The sequence below is a fragment of the Micromesistius poutassou genome, assembly GCF_964030765.1.
Source record: "Micromesistius poutassou genome assembly, chromosome: 23".
Lineage (NCBI taxonomy): Eukaryota > Metazoa > Chordata > Actinopteri > Gadiformes > Gadidae > Micromesistius > Micromesistius poutassou.
In genome coordinates this window covers 2,329,408-2,345,373 of record NC_140293.1, presented here as the reverse complement: position 1 = coordinate 2,345,373, position 15,966 = coordinate 2,329,408, and the positions used below count along the sequence as shown (strand labels likewise).

Below are 15,966 nucleotides of genomic sequence, written 5' to 3'. Positions count from 1 at the left end.
CTTTAATACATGTTTTGGAGACATTGGAGTTTGAGTTGTTCTCCTGTTTGATAATGAATGAATGCGTCCTTCAGAAGGGGAATCCTGTGAACGGCCACTGCCCACAGAGAGCCCCGTGCTGTCAAAGTTTAAGGATGGAAAAGTCATTGAAAGGATTTTCTTTTAGTTGTGACCCTGCAACAAATAACACTTTGTAGCTTCACTCACAATAAGAAATTGCCCTGGTGCACACAGGCTTTAGGCCTTGCTCGATTCCTCCATCACCTTTAGATCTCATCAGCAACAATGACGACGTGACAAAGTGCCAATGTAGAATATGTACAGCTCTTTATTAAATAAAAACAGTTCTATATTGCACTTCAAGTGGGACACGGTCCAACAGTGTTGTCATCGTCCATACAAACCACACAACGGAAAGCCTACTCTCAGACGACGACCACAAACCCCTTGAAATGGTCGTTTCCACACACCAGTCCAGAGTGTGTGGGGGTACAATAAGGGGCACTGGAAGGTCCTGCCCCTGGACTTCCTGTCTGCAGTACCAGGCTCTTTGACTGTTGAATGTTCTGTAGAGACGAGCATGTGTAGTAGGCCTGCTCCGTCATGGGACATTTAGTCAATAGCTTGATATATTTCAGTGCCCCCTTTTGTAGCACACAGTAACCGCAAGCTCACTAAACCAATGAGAGACTCTTTAAATTATGTCATGTTCACACAGACTTTCACAGACTGACACACACACACACACACACACACACACACACACACACACACACACACACACACACACACACACACACACACACACACACACACACACACACACACACACACACACACACACACACACACACACACACACGATGAAGTAGTTGCATCATTGGGGACATTCCGTGGATTGTGAGGCACAAATGTAAAAGGCAGGTGTGCAAAAGGTTGGATGGACTGATGGTCGCTGGTGGGAAGGAGTGCAAAATAATAAAAACTAATTCTTTTTCTCTTGAGGTAAGATAGACAATACGTCCTAGTTGGTCGGCAGCATAAAACAAAAAAGGGTCACTCTTTAAAACGTGGAAACGGTTCTGTGTCGAGTTCGGCACGGCCAAATCCGTCACACAGTCGAGTAAAACACACAAACATTAACGGTTGTGTCCGCCAGTTTTGTGGTATGATAGGTAGCATTAATTTAAATTCTGTGCGCAAGTCAACGCAAATGGTGACTTGTTTAAACGGAAAGACGGAAACGTTGGTAACCGAGGATTCTCATTCCTTAAATAAAGAACCACATAATCGTTATATTTTAGTTTAGATGGATTCATTGTCTGGGGAATGTGGCGATTCATTTGACCCCTGGCTGATCTGCAGCAGCATGGACAAGAACACAACCTGTAAAATTGTAATCTTTAAAAAGTAATCCCATATCCTAACTGAACAAAAACACTAAGCCTAGGGTTGATTGTACGCAACACTCGTTAACACCACAAACACACCCTTTTTAAAAAATAGGTGAATGACGGGATCGGGTCGTTCAGACATACAGACGTATTATGAATGGTCTAGATTCTTAAAGGTCCAAGGCTTCTAGACCTTTCTAGAATCACCGTTTTTTTTGGAGCAAACCGCATCACAATGCCAGCGATTCCGTTCCCTAGTCTTAAGGCATTGCACGTTTCAAATCGACCCCACACAAACACACACCCGAGACTTACAGGACAGCTGAAATGTACCGTCCAAAGACAGAGGGGAGCAACACAGTCGCAATGGCTGCTGATCTGGATCTGGTTAATCCCATTAACGGTGGTTTGCTAAAACTTAAATACATCTTTTAAAAAGAAAACGGACATACTTGATTTTTTTGGTAAAAGAATGACGGAACACATGTTACTAAAATATTTAAATTACGAGCCGGGGGGGGGGATGGAGGGTGGATGTCAAGTTACAGCAAAGTACTTCGGTTGATCTACAGTCTTCTGTTGTGTTTTAACCCCATAAATACAGTTAGCAGCCTGCTGGTCCAAAAGACCAGCGCTTTAACTTCATGGAAAGGGATGCAGAAATTAATAAATAAAACAAAGAAGGACCCACAACAAAACAAGCCAAACACACAACAGTTCAACAGAACAGGGAAGACAGGGAGTCGGAAGCAATTTGAAGAAAAATACAGAATTAGGAAGGAGTGTGGAGAGAGAGAGAGAGGGCTCAAGAGAGAGACCAAGGTCGAGATAGAGGAAATCTTCATCTCCTCCCTCTCACCCGCGTGCAACACGCTCAGAGTCTGCAGAACTCCAACCACAAGTGCAATCGCACCGCCCTCCCTCATGTTATATTATCGACGAAACACAGAGAAAGACCAGGGCAGAGAGAGCGAGAGAGAGAGAAGAGAGAGAGACAGAATGATATGAAAGCAGAGGGGAGGGGGGGTGAATCAATGAGGAGGACCGCTGGAAGGGTTCAGCTTGAGTTCTGGGTCTCCGGGGGCTGAGGAGCGAGGTTCCTCCAGCAGGGACCTGGGAGAGTGCACGATACATTCAGGGCGCCGTTTTACACCCGGGTGAGGGCTGCACAGTCAGGTGCCTCCGCCACCAGACCTCGGCGCTCCCAGTGGGCCAGTGGGGGGGGGGGGTCATGTGGAAGACCAAGGGCAGTCGGGGCCGGCGGGATCCAGGTCACCCACCCTCCCTCACAACACCCCAGCCTCAAACCAATGGCTCAGCACCCCGTAGCTCCACCCCCAGCCTCACCCAGTCCGCTCTAGTCCAGTCCAGCTCTGGGCTCCGAGGGTCCCACTGGGGTGGGGGGGGTCCGGTCCCTTGTCCATCACGAGTCAGTGGGCGGGGCTGCCGGTCCGGGGGTCAGAGCAGGCGGTTCAGGTGCGCTTTAGAGAGTGCAGGAGCGGAGACAAAGTGAGCAGAGCGTGTGGGACCTGGAGGGAGGGGGGGGGGGGTCAGCGTCTCAGGACTGGGCTGGAGCGCTCCTGGTCCTTCTGGAGGGTCTGCAGGACCTGGGGGGGGGGGGGGGGGGGGGACAGGAGACCGGTGAGCCATGCAGGAACACTAACAAAGTCCAACATGTGTTATTTATTCACTGATTTATGTTCTACAGCTGCACTGTAAGGTCAGCTTGTAATTTCCTTGTTCTGTGTATTTTAAATGGGTTGATCTCGTCGGATTTAGTCGTCATGGTCACTTTATAGCAGGAACAACTACCAGGCTTCCGCTGAAAGACTGAACTCGGATCAGTCTTGGTTATCCGTCAAGTTTGCTCAAAAGCCAGTTTCATGATAGAGCACAGTGCAGCACACTGTGCTTGTTTCAACACCATGCAATATTTCAGCATTAAAAAGGTAGGCAACTCATTTTAGAAGCTTTTTTTTTTTTTCTTCATATTTGTCAAAGTTTTATTTCCATGACTGAAGCGAGCTGGTCAGTGTTTAGGGGGAGTGGCGTTGGAGGGAGGCCTGAGTTGGATACCATCAAAACAAAACCTAGCTTACTCTGGCTGGTGTCTCCAAATGGCCTACCCTAGGTTTAAGTTGCCAAACCAACATAAAAAAACACATACAAAAATGAAAAGACAGAAAGGCGTTCTCGAATACGTAACGCAAATTCTCAAAACACAAAACACAAAACAAAAGCGTGGGACCGCCATTCCCCCCCCCCGTCCGTCCGTCCGTCCGTCCCACTCCGTCCGTACCTGCGGCCACTTCCCGGCGCGGCTGGTCATGTGCACGGCGGCGATGTGCTGGAACAGCTGGTCCCCGGGCACCAGGTCTGGCAGCCGGGTCAGCAGCTGGGCCATCTGGATGAAGTCCATGCCCTGCAGCGCGTCCTGGTAGCGGTGCAGCAGCCCCAGCGCCGTGCGGAACAGGAACTCCTCGCCGTCCCGGCAGAACACGTCCCACACGCGGCACGCCAGGTCCAGGGGCAGGGACTTACTGTACAGGGTGAAGATCCTGGAGCAGCAGGAGGAGGTATATATATTATAGCAGCAGGAGGAGGAGGAGGTATATATATTATAGCAGGAGGAGGAGGAGGAGGTATATATATTATAGCAGGAGGAGGAGGAGGAGGTATATATATTATAGCAGGAGGAGGAGGAGGAGGTATATATATTATAGCAGGAGGAGGAGGAGGTATATATATTATAGCAGGAGGAGGAGGAGGTATATATATTATAGCAGGAGGAGGAGGAGGTATATATATTATAGCAGGAGGAGGAGGAGGTATATATATTATAGCAGGAGGAGGAGGAGGTATATATATTATAGCAGGAGGAGGAGGAGGTATATATGTTATAGCAGGAGGAGGAGGAGGTATATATGTTATAGCAGGAGGAGGAGGTATATATATTATAGCAGGAGGAGGAGGAGGTATATATATTATAGCAGGAGGAGGAGGAGGAGGAGGTATATATATTATAGCAGGAGGAGGAGGAGGAGGAGGTATATATATTATAGCAGGAGGAGGAGGAGGTATATATATTATAGCAGGAGGAGGAGGAGGAAGTATATATATTATAGCAGGAGGAGGAGGAGGAGGTATATATATTATAGCAGCAGGAGGAGGAGGTATATATATTATAGCAGGAGGAGGAATATATATTATAGCAGGAGGAGGAGGAGGAGGAGGTATATATATATATTATAGCAGGAGGAGGAGGAGGAGGTATATATATATATTATAGCAGGAGGAGGAGGAGGAGGTATATATATATATTATAGCAGGAGGAGGAGGAGGAGGAGGTATATATTATAGCAGGACAGTTCCAAAACGAACACCTGCCACAAGCCGATATTCTCGTACATTTGAGCAAACATTTTCTTTTTTATAGCTTTAGCGTTTTTAACAATGAACCACCAGACGGGTGACACGGGTCACGTGACCCATCCTTCAGCCCGGGCGGTAGGAGGGCGTAGCAGGGGGGGCTCAGAGCCCAGAATGCCTGCACTCACAGTAGGGCAATTCATTTTCAGATTCTAGCATTACTGTGAACCTCTTGGCACCTGGCCTAACGCACCCTAACCACTGGGACTTAGGCGGGGTTGGTGCGTTTACCCTTCAGCCAAAGGGTTCTGGGTTCCAAGCCCGATGTCTCGGTCTGACCTGGAGGCGCCCTAGAGCAAGATGCCCCCTGACCCCTACCTGCTCCCTAATGATACGTGTCCAAGAGAGACAAGACATTCACTGTAAGAATCCTTGGATGAAGGTGTCTGCAGAATGACCAGGCTTAATGAGAGTGACATCAATTTGGAATATATATATAATAGATATATAATACCCTTATAATATTCTTCTATAATTTACCAATATACTCAGTTCAGAAAGCTGTGTTAGAAAAACAACAGCCCGCCAGGTGCTTTTGAAAGGAAGTCAACATCTTGTAAACACCCCGACCGTCTGTAGACCACAAAACCACTCTGTACTCTTTGTTGCTGTATCACACACACACACACACACACACGCTTGCTTTCTCAGAAACCAACATCCCATTAGCCTTGGTGACAGCGGGGGGGGGCGGCGGGGGGGCGGTCGGAGAGGGGGCGGGGCGGCGGGTTTCTGTGACACTGTTCAGAGGTCGGTGATGAAACGTTTCCACAGGTGGTCGGGGTGCAGAATGACTCAGCCTGACTCGTTACATTCTCTTCCTCTTTAGGTTCTAGTCATGATGCTCCATAGTGGAAACATGTGTTGGCGCAGGACGCTATAATAGTACACGTTTACTTTCTAGTCAGTGGGCTGATGATTGTGTCCAAAGGGACTTGTATTGGGCATTGGATTCAAATAGAGGTCACTGAGGAGCAGGTAGGGGTCAGAGGGCATCTCGGGATGCTCTGGGATGCGGTGAGGCTGTGGACATTTGGGATCAAACCCGGAACCTTCCTTTTGAGAGTCCCCACACCACTACCCTCCCACCCGTAGACTATAGAGACCAAACTAAACAGGCCTACAAATTAAAAGCGCTACTACAGTTGGCTAAACCTGAAGCAAAGCGCTCCTTGTGTAGCTGTACTTGGCCATAGGCTGCGTACTCTGTCTAAGCATTAAATATAGATTGCAAAATTGGTTCCGGCCCTTTAATGGAGTACAACAGATGCTTAATTAAGGGGGGGGGGTACTTTAACTTTGAAGGATGAGAGAGGAGCGTGATGGCTTACCAGTCTATCAAGTAAATGTCGGGGGTTAGGCTGTTCTTCTTGAAATGTGCAAAGAGCTTTGGTAGGTTCTCTTCAAAGAACACCTCAAACGCCGCAAAGTAGGTCAGCATCTGAGGACAGAGGAGGGTCTGTTACTGAAACTTGTAGTAGACAGTAAACTGTTTTAAGAATCTTAAGCATCTTAAACTACAAGATTTTTTTAAGATTCTTAAAACTGTGTGTGTGTGTGTGTGTGTGTGTGTGTGTGTGTGTGTGTGTGTGTGTGTGTGTGTGTGTGTGTGTGTATATATCTTGTGTGTATATTGTGGCAACCCCGCTGTCTGGTGTGGACGAACCGCGCCAGCACCTGGAGCGGCTCCGTCCCCGCGGACAGGTAGTCCAGGGGGGGAGATACGTGCCGTTCAGCGCGGCGGCACTGGAGGGCTCAGCCAACGGGGTAAGGAACCAGGATCCACATAGCGCGCTAACTCTGGAACGTTTCGCCCACAATGCGGGGGGGGGGGGAGCGAGAGCCACGCCACCCTTCCCGATTCAGAGACGCCTCCCCTTTTTTGTCTGCCCCGCTGGGGAAGAACCTGAGTTGCTTTATGATTTTCCTTTTTTTTGTGAGTTGCACGTGATAAAAACCGCTGCACCGCAACCCTGTTTCAGCGTGTGATTTGAGAAACCCCACGCCGCCGACGTTCGGCGTTGCCACAATATGTTGTGTGTAAATATCTTGTGCGTGTGTGTGTACATGTGGTGTGTGTGTATGCAGGTTCCATGGAGGGCGTGCGGGTGGTGGTACCAGGCTGTGGTCCACCCTGAAGAAGGCCATCTGACAGGGCTTGTTGAGCAGGTTGGAGAAGGCGATGAAGGCATCGGCCGTCTCCAGGTTCAGGATCAGCACCGCCGCGATGAACGACATGCCCTGCACCTACACACACACACACACACACACACACACACACACACACACACACACACACACACACACACACACACACACACACACACACACACACACACACACACACACACACACACCTCAATGAAAATGTATGTCTTTTGTTGCTACTATTACACCCATGATAAATAAACAACAACAAGGTAAGAATGTCCCCATATTTGCCTACTTTGAAAGCATTTTTTAATCTATATCCATTTCTATAATATTTCCTTAAATAATTAGTATCTAAATATCTATCCCAGGTAGAGGTCTGAGTAGTCGCACCAATCTTTGGTCCAACCCATCAGTGAACTACTGAAAACCCTAAATATCACCGCATCAATGTTTAAAAGTTTATTCACCATACTCGAGAGTATGAGATGAAACACTGTTGTACAATGACGACGCTACTAAATATGTGTATTCAATCACCAACATTGCTGACACATAACAGACACTTGTGGTTAGTGACTGGAACACCATGTGGAACTTAATAACAAGTGAAACACAGAAAGGTCCAGGGTGCGCGTGAGTGTGTGCATGAGTGTGTGTGCATGTGGTCAGAGCAGGAAGTCATCTTTGTTGCACGGTTGCATCTTGTACACACCATTTTGTGAACCAAAAATAAACAAAAAGAGTTGTTTGTTGTTGGGCTAAATGGGCAGGATATTCTAGTGGCGAGTGCGTTCGACCTAAGCCCCTAATGTCCAGGATACCTGCAGAAATCCCTGAGAAAGAGGACTGCTAAACCCTACATGTACAGAAAGGTGTTATTAATATAATTATTACTATCCGTCTCTTTGGACAAAAGAAAATCAAAAATGTATGAAACATATAGATATGTGAAGAAATAAGGGCAGATCATTCCAGGGTGTACACAGACTAGGAGGATGAGGAGCAGCGTTCACGTCCCACAGCCCAGATATTCATCCCAGGGTGAGGGGGATTAGGCTGCAGTTCACCACGGCCTCCACTAGAGGTCGCTGGTGTTGAGGTGGTCAGCGGCCGCACAGCCGGTGATCACATGGTGACCAACATAACTAAGTGAAAGTCAAGGACCAGTCATGTGTGTTTGGGTGTCTCTCTGTGTGTGTGTGTGCATTGTGGGGACAGACGTACATAGCCCACGTCCGGCCGGTAACAGGTGTACGCTCCCAGGACGCTGTGGAGCACATCGTGGTACGGCCCACCCTGAAGAAAAATAAGACACGACATAAATGGAAGAATATCAATTCTCTCGCTCTTGCTCTCTATCTCTTTTGCTCACGCTCTCTCTCTCACTGCTCTCACCACACACACACACACACACACACACACACACACACACACACACACACACACACACACACACACACACACACACACACACACACACACACACACACACACACACACACACACACACACACACGTGTTCGGTCACCACCTCACAACGTCTGTGCTCCGGGTCTCCAGCTCACCTTCACTCACTCTTTCATCCTCTCATGCCCTCTTTCAATCACAAATGATCTCAGACTCACCGAGCGCCCTCATCACTCTTTTACCCTCTCCCTCCCTCCCCCCCTCCCCCCCCCTCCTAGGGGCTGGGGGCACCACTCACCTGCTGGAAGATGCAGAGGTGAGGGAAGGTTCTGGAGATGTCCAGCTTGATCAGCTCCAGGCTGGACTCCCGGTCCAACGAGCCCACGTCTGGAGCGGGGGAGGAGGGGAGGGGAGGGGAGGGGAGGGGAGGGGAGGGGAGGGGAGGGGGGGCAGCGGAGAAGGGCGGCGTTTAGCGGGAGGCATGAAACAGAGGTTTGAACCAACCGCCCTGTGCACCGATGCTGCATGAATAATTAATGTTCAGAAGGGTCGGAAAACTAGAGCGGATGCTTTAATGGCCGGGAAACAACACGGAGGCACCAAACACTCAAGGCCATATCCACAATATATCTGTCTGTCTTTCAATGGCTCCATGCCTCTCTCCCAGCTCTCTTCCATCTCTCTCCCTCCCCTCTCCTCCCTCCCTTCCTTCCTTCCCTCCCTCCCTCCCTCTCACCTTCAGGCTCTGTGTGAGAGGTGGGTGTGGGCAGGGACTTCCACTTTTCCTTGGCCCGGGCCAGGCAGATGTTGTACAGCTCTGGGGGGGGGGGGACAGAGAGAGAGAGAGAGAGGGGCGGGGTTTAAACCAGTGCTGGGTGGAACCCGTAGTGTTCCAAAGACACATTCATAATCCCACCAATCAGCTTCAAGCTAGAGTATCAACCATAAGAATAATTGCATTTAAAATGTCCTACAATATATATACATTTTTTATATTTGTATATATATATATATTTTTATAATTTCATTGGTACACCCTTGCCAGCAGTACCCTAGCGTACCAGCATAGGTTGAACATTGCAGTGAGACAATTGGATTGAATGCATTTACAGCAGTGAACGTCAAACCGTGCCCTGCACTGCCCTCTAGTGGTGACACAGGGGACATACACAACATACACCCAGCAGGCCGTGACCTTGGGACGACAGGCAGACTACTTGATTGATCTTGTCTGGAGACCGGTGACTGGGTGCTTTGGAGGATGACTTACAGGCTTACAGGGAGGCTGGATGTGGCAACAACCATCACTTTGCAGCAGAAGAAGCCAAACCAGCTTGATTTAATACTAATATTAACCCTTCTCACCGCGCTGCCTCTCTCGCCAACGTCTCATAACCCTCCTGTCACTCAACCAACCACGATCTTCCCCCCCACCCTCTTCCCTGTTCATTCTCATCTTCTCTTCCGCCCTCGTTCCTTCCTCCCAATCGGCCACAAAATCAGGCACAAAATCTAGGAAAAATAAATAAATAAAAAAATCGGGCTAATCATCCTGTAGCGTGTACCCAGCGTTAACGGGGTAGCTCAACCCGCGGGGCTAACCTGTTACCCCAAACTACACCTAGACAACAACACAACAGACAACAGGGCATTCCCCTGCCCCCCCTAAAGCCTGTGACACCTCTGACCCGGACACCCGGCCCCCCCCCCTCTCAGCAGTCAGGACGGTCACGGAGGGCTTTCCCGCGGGTACCGTGGGTGATGTTGAGCTCGTTGCCCACGGCGAGGCTCCACACCTTGCCCCGTACGCTGGGGGGCACGCCCTGCCACCACAGCTCCCTCACCCGCCGGCTCGTACACCTGCAGGTGGGAGGGGGGGGGAGAGGGAGGGGGGGTGAGAGAGAGGGAGGGGGTGAGTGAGTGTTTGCATTTGGGAGGCTGGGGAGTGAGGCATCACAGCCCTTGCGGCTGCGTCGCCTCAACGGAGAGGTTAGATTTTTCGGGAGGCGCACGGTTTCGGGAGGCCCTTGCGGTGGTGGTCCGCAGGGACGTTAAGGGGTCCGTAACCCCCCTTGCGTTGCGTGAACGTGGGACCATGATCAGCCCTTAAGGGTCTTCACTTGATGCTAACCTCATGAAGTAATCCATTGACACGCAATACGATCCCATGTTTCTGTTTCTATTGAGCCCACACACTCAATTCAATGGGAGGGCTTTGAACCAAATGACACCGGATCAATATATGTGTTGATGTGTACATGTAAGTTAGCCCCCTATATCAGGGTCACTGGGTCACTGTGGGGGGTGGGGGTGGGGGGTCACTATGGAGATTCACCAGGGGGGATTCAGGGGGGTGGGGGGGGTACCCACGTGGTGGTCCAGTTGGGCAGGATGTCCTGGTTCCAGGTCTGCACCGCCGTCCCGATGCTCTCCTCCAGCTTACAGCGCTGCTCCTGCTGCTTCCTCCTCTTCTGCGCCTCCTTCAGCTCTGTGGGGGGGGGAGAGGAGGAGGAGGAGGAGGGAGAGAGAGCCATGAGTGGTAATGCTGCTAATGTCCATTACAGAGTACACAGGGAAAAAAAAAACGATTTCAGATTCCAATTGAGCCGAGCTACGACCAATTAAGGTGTTTGCGCCCGAGTTAATGACTCCGACCCCCTGGCGACACTCCCTGAAGCACCCTGACACTGTATTAAAAAACTGTCCGCTGGGAAATCACCACGCAAAAGGTTATTGGAGTACAGCCGCTCCTTTGAAACCGGTGTCCCTCGTGAACCGCCATTATCAAGTGAAATCTAAAGCAAAAGTTTAGCACTGCAGTGGCACCGAGTGGGTCCACCAGACACCGCAGTTATAAGGATCCCTGCGTCCCGTCTCACTACCAGTTGGATCTTTAGTTGTGATTGACCGATATTATCGGCTGAAATTTGTGTTGTTAACGTGTATCCGCATCGGCCTATTTTTTCTCATTTTTTATATATAGATTTTTATTTATTTATATTTCCCGGCATGATTTACAGACAGTTCAATAAATATTGAACATTTGCTGTCAACATTGGGTAATTTTTGTTATGTAAATTGAGGGAGCAAAAGCAGCATCGGCTCCAAATATCAGCTCAAGAAAATCGGTATCGCCGTATCGGTTATCGGCTAAGGCTGATGGAAAAAAAAAAAATCGGTATCGTATCGGCCCCAAAAAACCCATATGGGTCGATCCCTAATCTTTAGGGTTCGATTTGCTTCAGTCAACTAGCTTCCTTAGGGGTGGAGGTGACCCGCAGGAAGGGGGCTTTTACTCTGAGAGACAAGGCCACGAGCTGGGCTCAAAAGTTAAGGTGCTTTTATTCTGAAAGTCCTGCATTGAGAATTTGTGAGGTGCGCAGGCGATTGTGGAGGAGGCTTTTATTCTGAAAATCCTCCACCGAGTAAAAAAAAAAAAGATGCTATGGGGAAGGTGGAGGAGGCTTTTACTCTGAAAGGTATGAGATCTTACCCCTCTTCTTGGCCTGAGCCACCATCTCCTCATACTGCTGCCGGTGCTTCAGGGCCTCCTCAGCTGGCTTGGCAGGCAGGTTACTGTGCGACACACACACACACACACACACACACACACACACACACACACACACACACACACACACACACACACACACACACACACACACACACACACACACACACACACACACACACACGTATTATTAATCGTGACTCCACACACATTGGTTCAGTGGGGAAAATAAGTGGGCACAGAACCACAAACCATGTGACGAAGGGATTCTAAATTCTAGATCAGGTGGGATAGATCGAAGGCATGACCACAGAATATTTCAATCCAACGGTTGAACTCTGGAAGTGATAAAACGAGTTCATCGTTTAGAATTGAAGAGCCAGTGAACTCAAAAATGTTTTTTAGGTTTGTTTTAAACGTGGTTATACATCTTAGAAGATTGTCAACATCGTAATCAATGTCATTTTGTCACAGTTACTGAAATAACATCCCAATATATATTTAAAAAAAAGGGGGTAAAATCCTACATTTTTGCCTTTTTTTTTCGCCCAAAAACACTGAACGTTCCACTCCGCTGCGGAGGCAGGTGGCGTTCTACTTGTGACGCCTGAGGGCCTCTACCGAGGCACTCCAACGCCAGGAACAAGGAGCACCGGTGGCTTGGTGTGTGTGGACGTGTGGAGCTCTGTCTGGGCAGCGTTTGACTACCGGCGTCCGAGAGAAAGTTTAGCTTTTCGGGCACGTCTAGTATAATGCCACGGTGTGTGTGTGGACGGTGAAGCTCCGTCTGAGTGTCGGGTTTATTTTATGTCCACGTCGGAGTGAGGGTTAGGCTTCCCGGACACCTACAGTATAACGCTACGGTGTAGTGCATTTCATATAGATCCTCGCTCATTGTAATGCTCATACACAACAACGGTACTAAAGAAGTATCAAAAAGTTGGTGTAGGTCGTAACCACGGGGATAAAACGCCCCCCCCCCCCCCCCCCCCCTTTCCTAAATCTCTCAGCCCAAAACACTTTATTTTAATCGCATAGTGTTCGACTTCCAGCTGAAACAGTGGGTTCACTTGCTCTATAAGACACTGTGTGTATATGTAAAGGAATAAAGGGATGTGTCAAGATTAAAGCTAGGGTAGGCATTTTGCAGAAACCAGCCAGAGTAAGCTAGAATCTGAAGTATCCAACTGAAAAAAAAAAAAGATTCCCACCCCTGCCTTCAGGCTTCCCTCCAAAGCTACTCCACCCACATCAGGTGACCAGCTCGCTAGCTCAGCACTAGACCTCTGAAGAATATAAGTCCCACCTCCGAGGCTCCGGTTCCCTCGGTCACATGTCTATGGGGGAATAACACAGGGTTTATGAATGATCGTACATAACAAAAGGTCTGTAGGTGGCAAAGAAGTAAAAGTTTCGACTAGGTTTTTTGGATTTTTGGTGCCGTTAAAGTAGCATTAATAAATCGTTTACTACTTTAACGGCGCAAAAAAAAAAAAATCCAAAAACCTACTCAGACCTAGTCGTACTAGATGTACGATCATTCAAATAGCCCATGTTATTTCCCATGGACATTTCACAGAGGGAACCGGGAGCCTCGGAGGCGGGACTCATTCTTCAGAGGTCTATAGGGCTGCCCAGCCTTGTGGAAGACTCCGGTCCTGCGCAGTGAGTGCACGGGCAGAGTGCATGCGCAGGAAGACGGACAGGTCAGCTGTCCACAATCATTTCACTCGGGCCGAATGAAATGATTGGACGGCGATTATCACACAGGCCTGAGACAAGCCACAGACATTTTTTCATGTTTTGTCAGAGCAGCCGATTCATTTGCTCGCCGTTGAGACGCTGGGATCGTTTCAACACGTACGACGCCTCTAAAACAAATCCCCTACTCAAGCTTTAACTGGACATTTGAGAGACGGAGAGAGGAGAGTTTAAACCACGTGAAGGCCGCATGAAGACACGTGTGTGTGTGTGTGTGTGTGTGTGTGTGTGTGTGTGTGTGTGTGTGTGTGTGTGTGTGTGTGTGTGTGTGTGTGTGTGTGTGTTTGTTTATGTTCCTCAATATTTTTGGTGCTTCAGCTGCATTCATAACCATGGTGATGGATTGTGTGTGTGTTTGCGTACATGTCAATGTTTTGGGTTCTTAGGCTGTTGTGTTGCTGGTGTGCGTGTGTGTGCGTACGGGGGTCTGTCCTCCAGGATCAGGGCGGTGGTGGACTGCGGCTCGAAGGCCAGGCTCTTGCGGACGTTCTGCCGGGGGGACGGCGGGCTGACGGGTCCTCCTCTGCTGCTGCTCTCCGTTTCACATTCCTACCCCACACACACACACACACACACACACACACACACACTTTTATAAGCGAGGAAGACAACAAACGATTATACTGGAGAGGTTTTGTTAAATGAAACGCATCGTTGCAATACAATAACAAATGTAAACACAGTGCTTTGCTGCACTGCGCCCTCACAGATTTGTGAATAGCCCGCCCCCCCCCCCCCCCCGACCCCCACCCGTTTGCCAGCCCATGTCTAATGAGTGTGTGAGGGGCGAGAGAGCATGTGACACAGCGAGGGGCGAGGGAGAGGGAGGGCCTTACAGACTGACACATGGGCGGCCGTCAGCTGACCCACCCAGGGGTCTCTGGAACACGTGTGTACGTGTGTGTGTACGTGTGTGCGTGCGTGCGTGCGTGTGTGCGTTGAAAAGCGTGGTCTAAATTCCACGCTCACGTCAGGAGAATGAGGAGAGAGGAACTTGTGTGTGTGGGGGGGGGGGGGGGGGAGGGGGTCCTAAAGTCCTGAAGGTAGACCCGCAGAGAGACAGAGAGGTGAAACGGAGAACGCGAGACCTTGTGATGCACTGCAGATAAACAGCAGAGAGAGCAAAACAGACTTGGGATCATGTGCACGTCACATTGATTAGTAAGCAGCCAGCTAATTAAGCTGATCAGTTGGCAAGCTGGCTGACCCAACTGAAGAACCTCAGCACATGTCTGGTGGTTCTTTCTCCCAAATCAGCCCGACTGGTATAGATGTGCGTTAAATCTTACCCACACGCGTGTTACACGTCACTGTCCCGACACAGACCCCCCGGCACAACCCTCAGATTCACGTTTCTTCTTTTGAGCCAAAGCCAATAATATAACCGACAACCTCTTCATTCGTTGGCTAGATGGGTGAGTGTTTCTCCGAGCCGGGTGGAATGTAGATGTGGGCCACAACCTCGACCATTAAGGGACGCCACAGCAGGAGAGCGGTGGTGGGTGGGGGGGGGGGTTAAGTCATGGTTTATTACTGCACGAGGGTTAACAACCAGACACACACACACACACAATTCGTGCTGCATAAAACCCTTTTGACTCATAGAACGAGTGGATGACTTAGAGAGAGAGAGAGCTAAAGAGCTGTATGTGGTCTGATAGGAGCTGCTGATAGGGAGAAGAGAAACCAGAAGGCAGAAACAGTAAGTGATAGAGAAGTCTCTTAAGAGAAGAGAGAGAGGGGGGGGGGGGGGGGGAGGGAGAACCAAGAGGGTGACTCAGCCCAGTGAGGAGATGGAGAAAGAGGGAGGACAGGAGACAAGGGGGGGGGGGGATCTCTACTCCCAAATCCAATCCCTTATTATCTTTCTTTTCTTTTGACTATCTCTCCCTCTCTCTCCCCATCCATCCATCCACCAAGGTCTCTCTCCCTCTCTCCCCATCCATCCAGCAACCAAGGTCTCTCCCTCCCTCCCTCCCTCCCTCCCGGTCTTAACGTCCAGTAGCAGTGTGCGTGGACCCCATGCCCTGTGGGGCTGCAGCCCCCCCGTCTCAAGCCCTCAGCCTTGCAGAGCAAGCGAGGTCGCGTCCCTCCCCAGCGCTATATTTAGCCTGCCGTACTCCGTCCTCTATAATTCATCGAGGGAGCCGGAGAAAGGGAATATAAAGCTGCCGTCTCCTTTGCTTGTCTTTCTCCACTGACGAGCACAAAACATATAGAGGGGACGCAGCTGTTCCACGCCATTTAAATACATTTTGTTACGGCCTGGCTCGGGCCTTTATGGCTCGGGAGGCGGGAGACGGACAGGGA

At 49.6% G+C, this 15,966-nt stretch overlaps 1 protein-coding gene across 1 annotated transcript in view; it reads right to left on the bottom strand.

The window, feature by feature from the left end:
- Positions 1-308: 308 nt before the first annotated feature.
- Positions 309-15,966, bottom strand: part of LOC311368684 (TBC1 domain family member 14-like) — a 23,692-nt gene continuing 8,034 nt past the window's right edge. The window contains exons 4-14 of the mRNA XM_084487479.1: positions 14,078-14,205; positions 11,878-11,960; positions 10,755-10,872; positions 10,138-10,244; positions 9,121-9,201; positions 8,683-8,771; positions 8,202-8,273; positions 6,942-7,070; positions 6,155-6,264; positions 3,694-3,952; positions 309-3,001 (exon numbers count right to left, since the gene is read on the bottom strand). Coding sequence (XP_084343605.1) covers positions 2,945-3,001; positions 3,694-3,952; positions 6,155-6,264; positions 6,942-7,070; positions 8,202-8,273; positions 8,683-8,771; positions 9,121-9,201; positions 10,138-10,244; positions 10,755-10,872; positions 11,878-11,960; positions 14,078-14,205 — 1,233 coding nt within the window. The 3' untranslated portion in view covers positions 309-2,944. The remainder of the gene's footprint in view (positions 3,002-3,693; positions 3,953-6,154; positions 6,265-6,941; positions 7,071-8,201; positions 8,274-8,682; positions 8,772-9,120; positions 9,202-10,137; positions 10,245-10,754; positions 10,873-11,877; positions 11,961-14,077; positions 14,206-15,966) is intronic.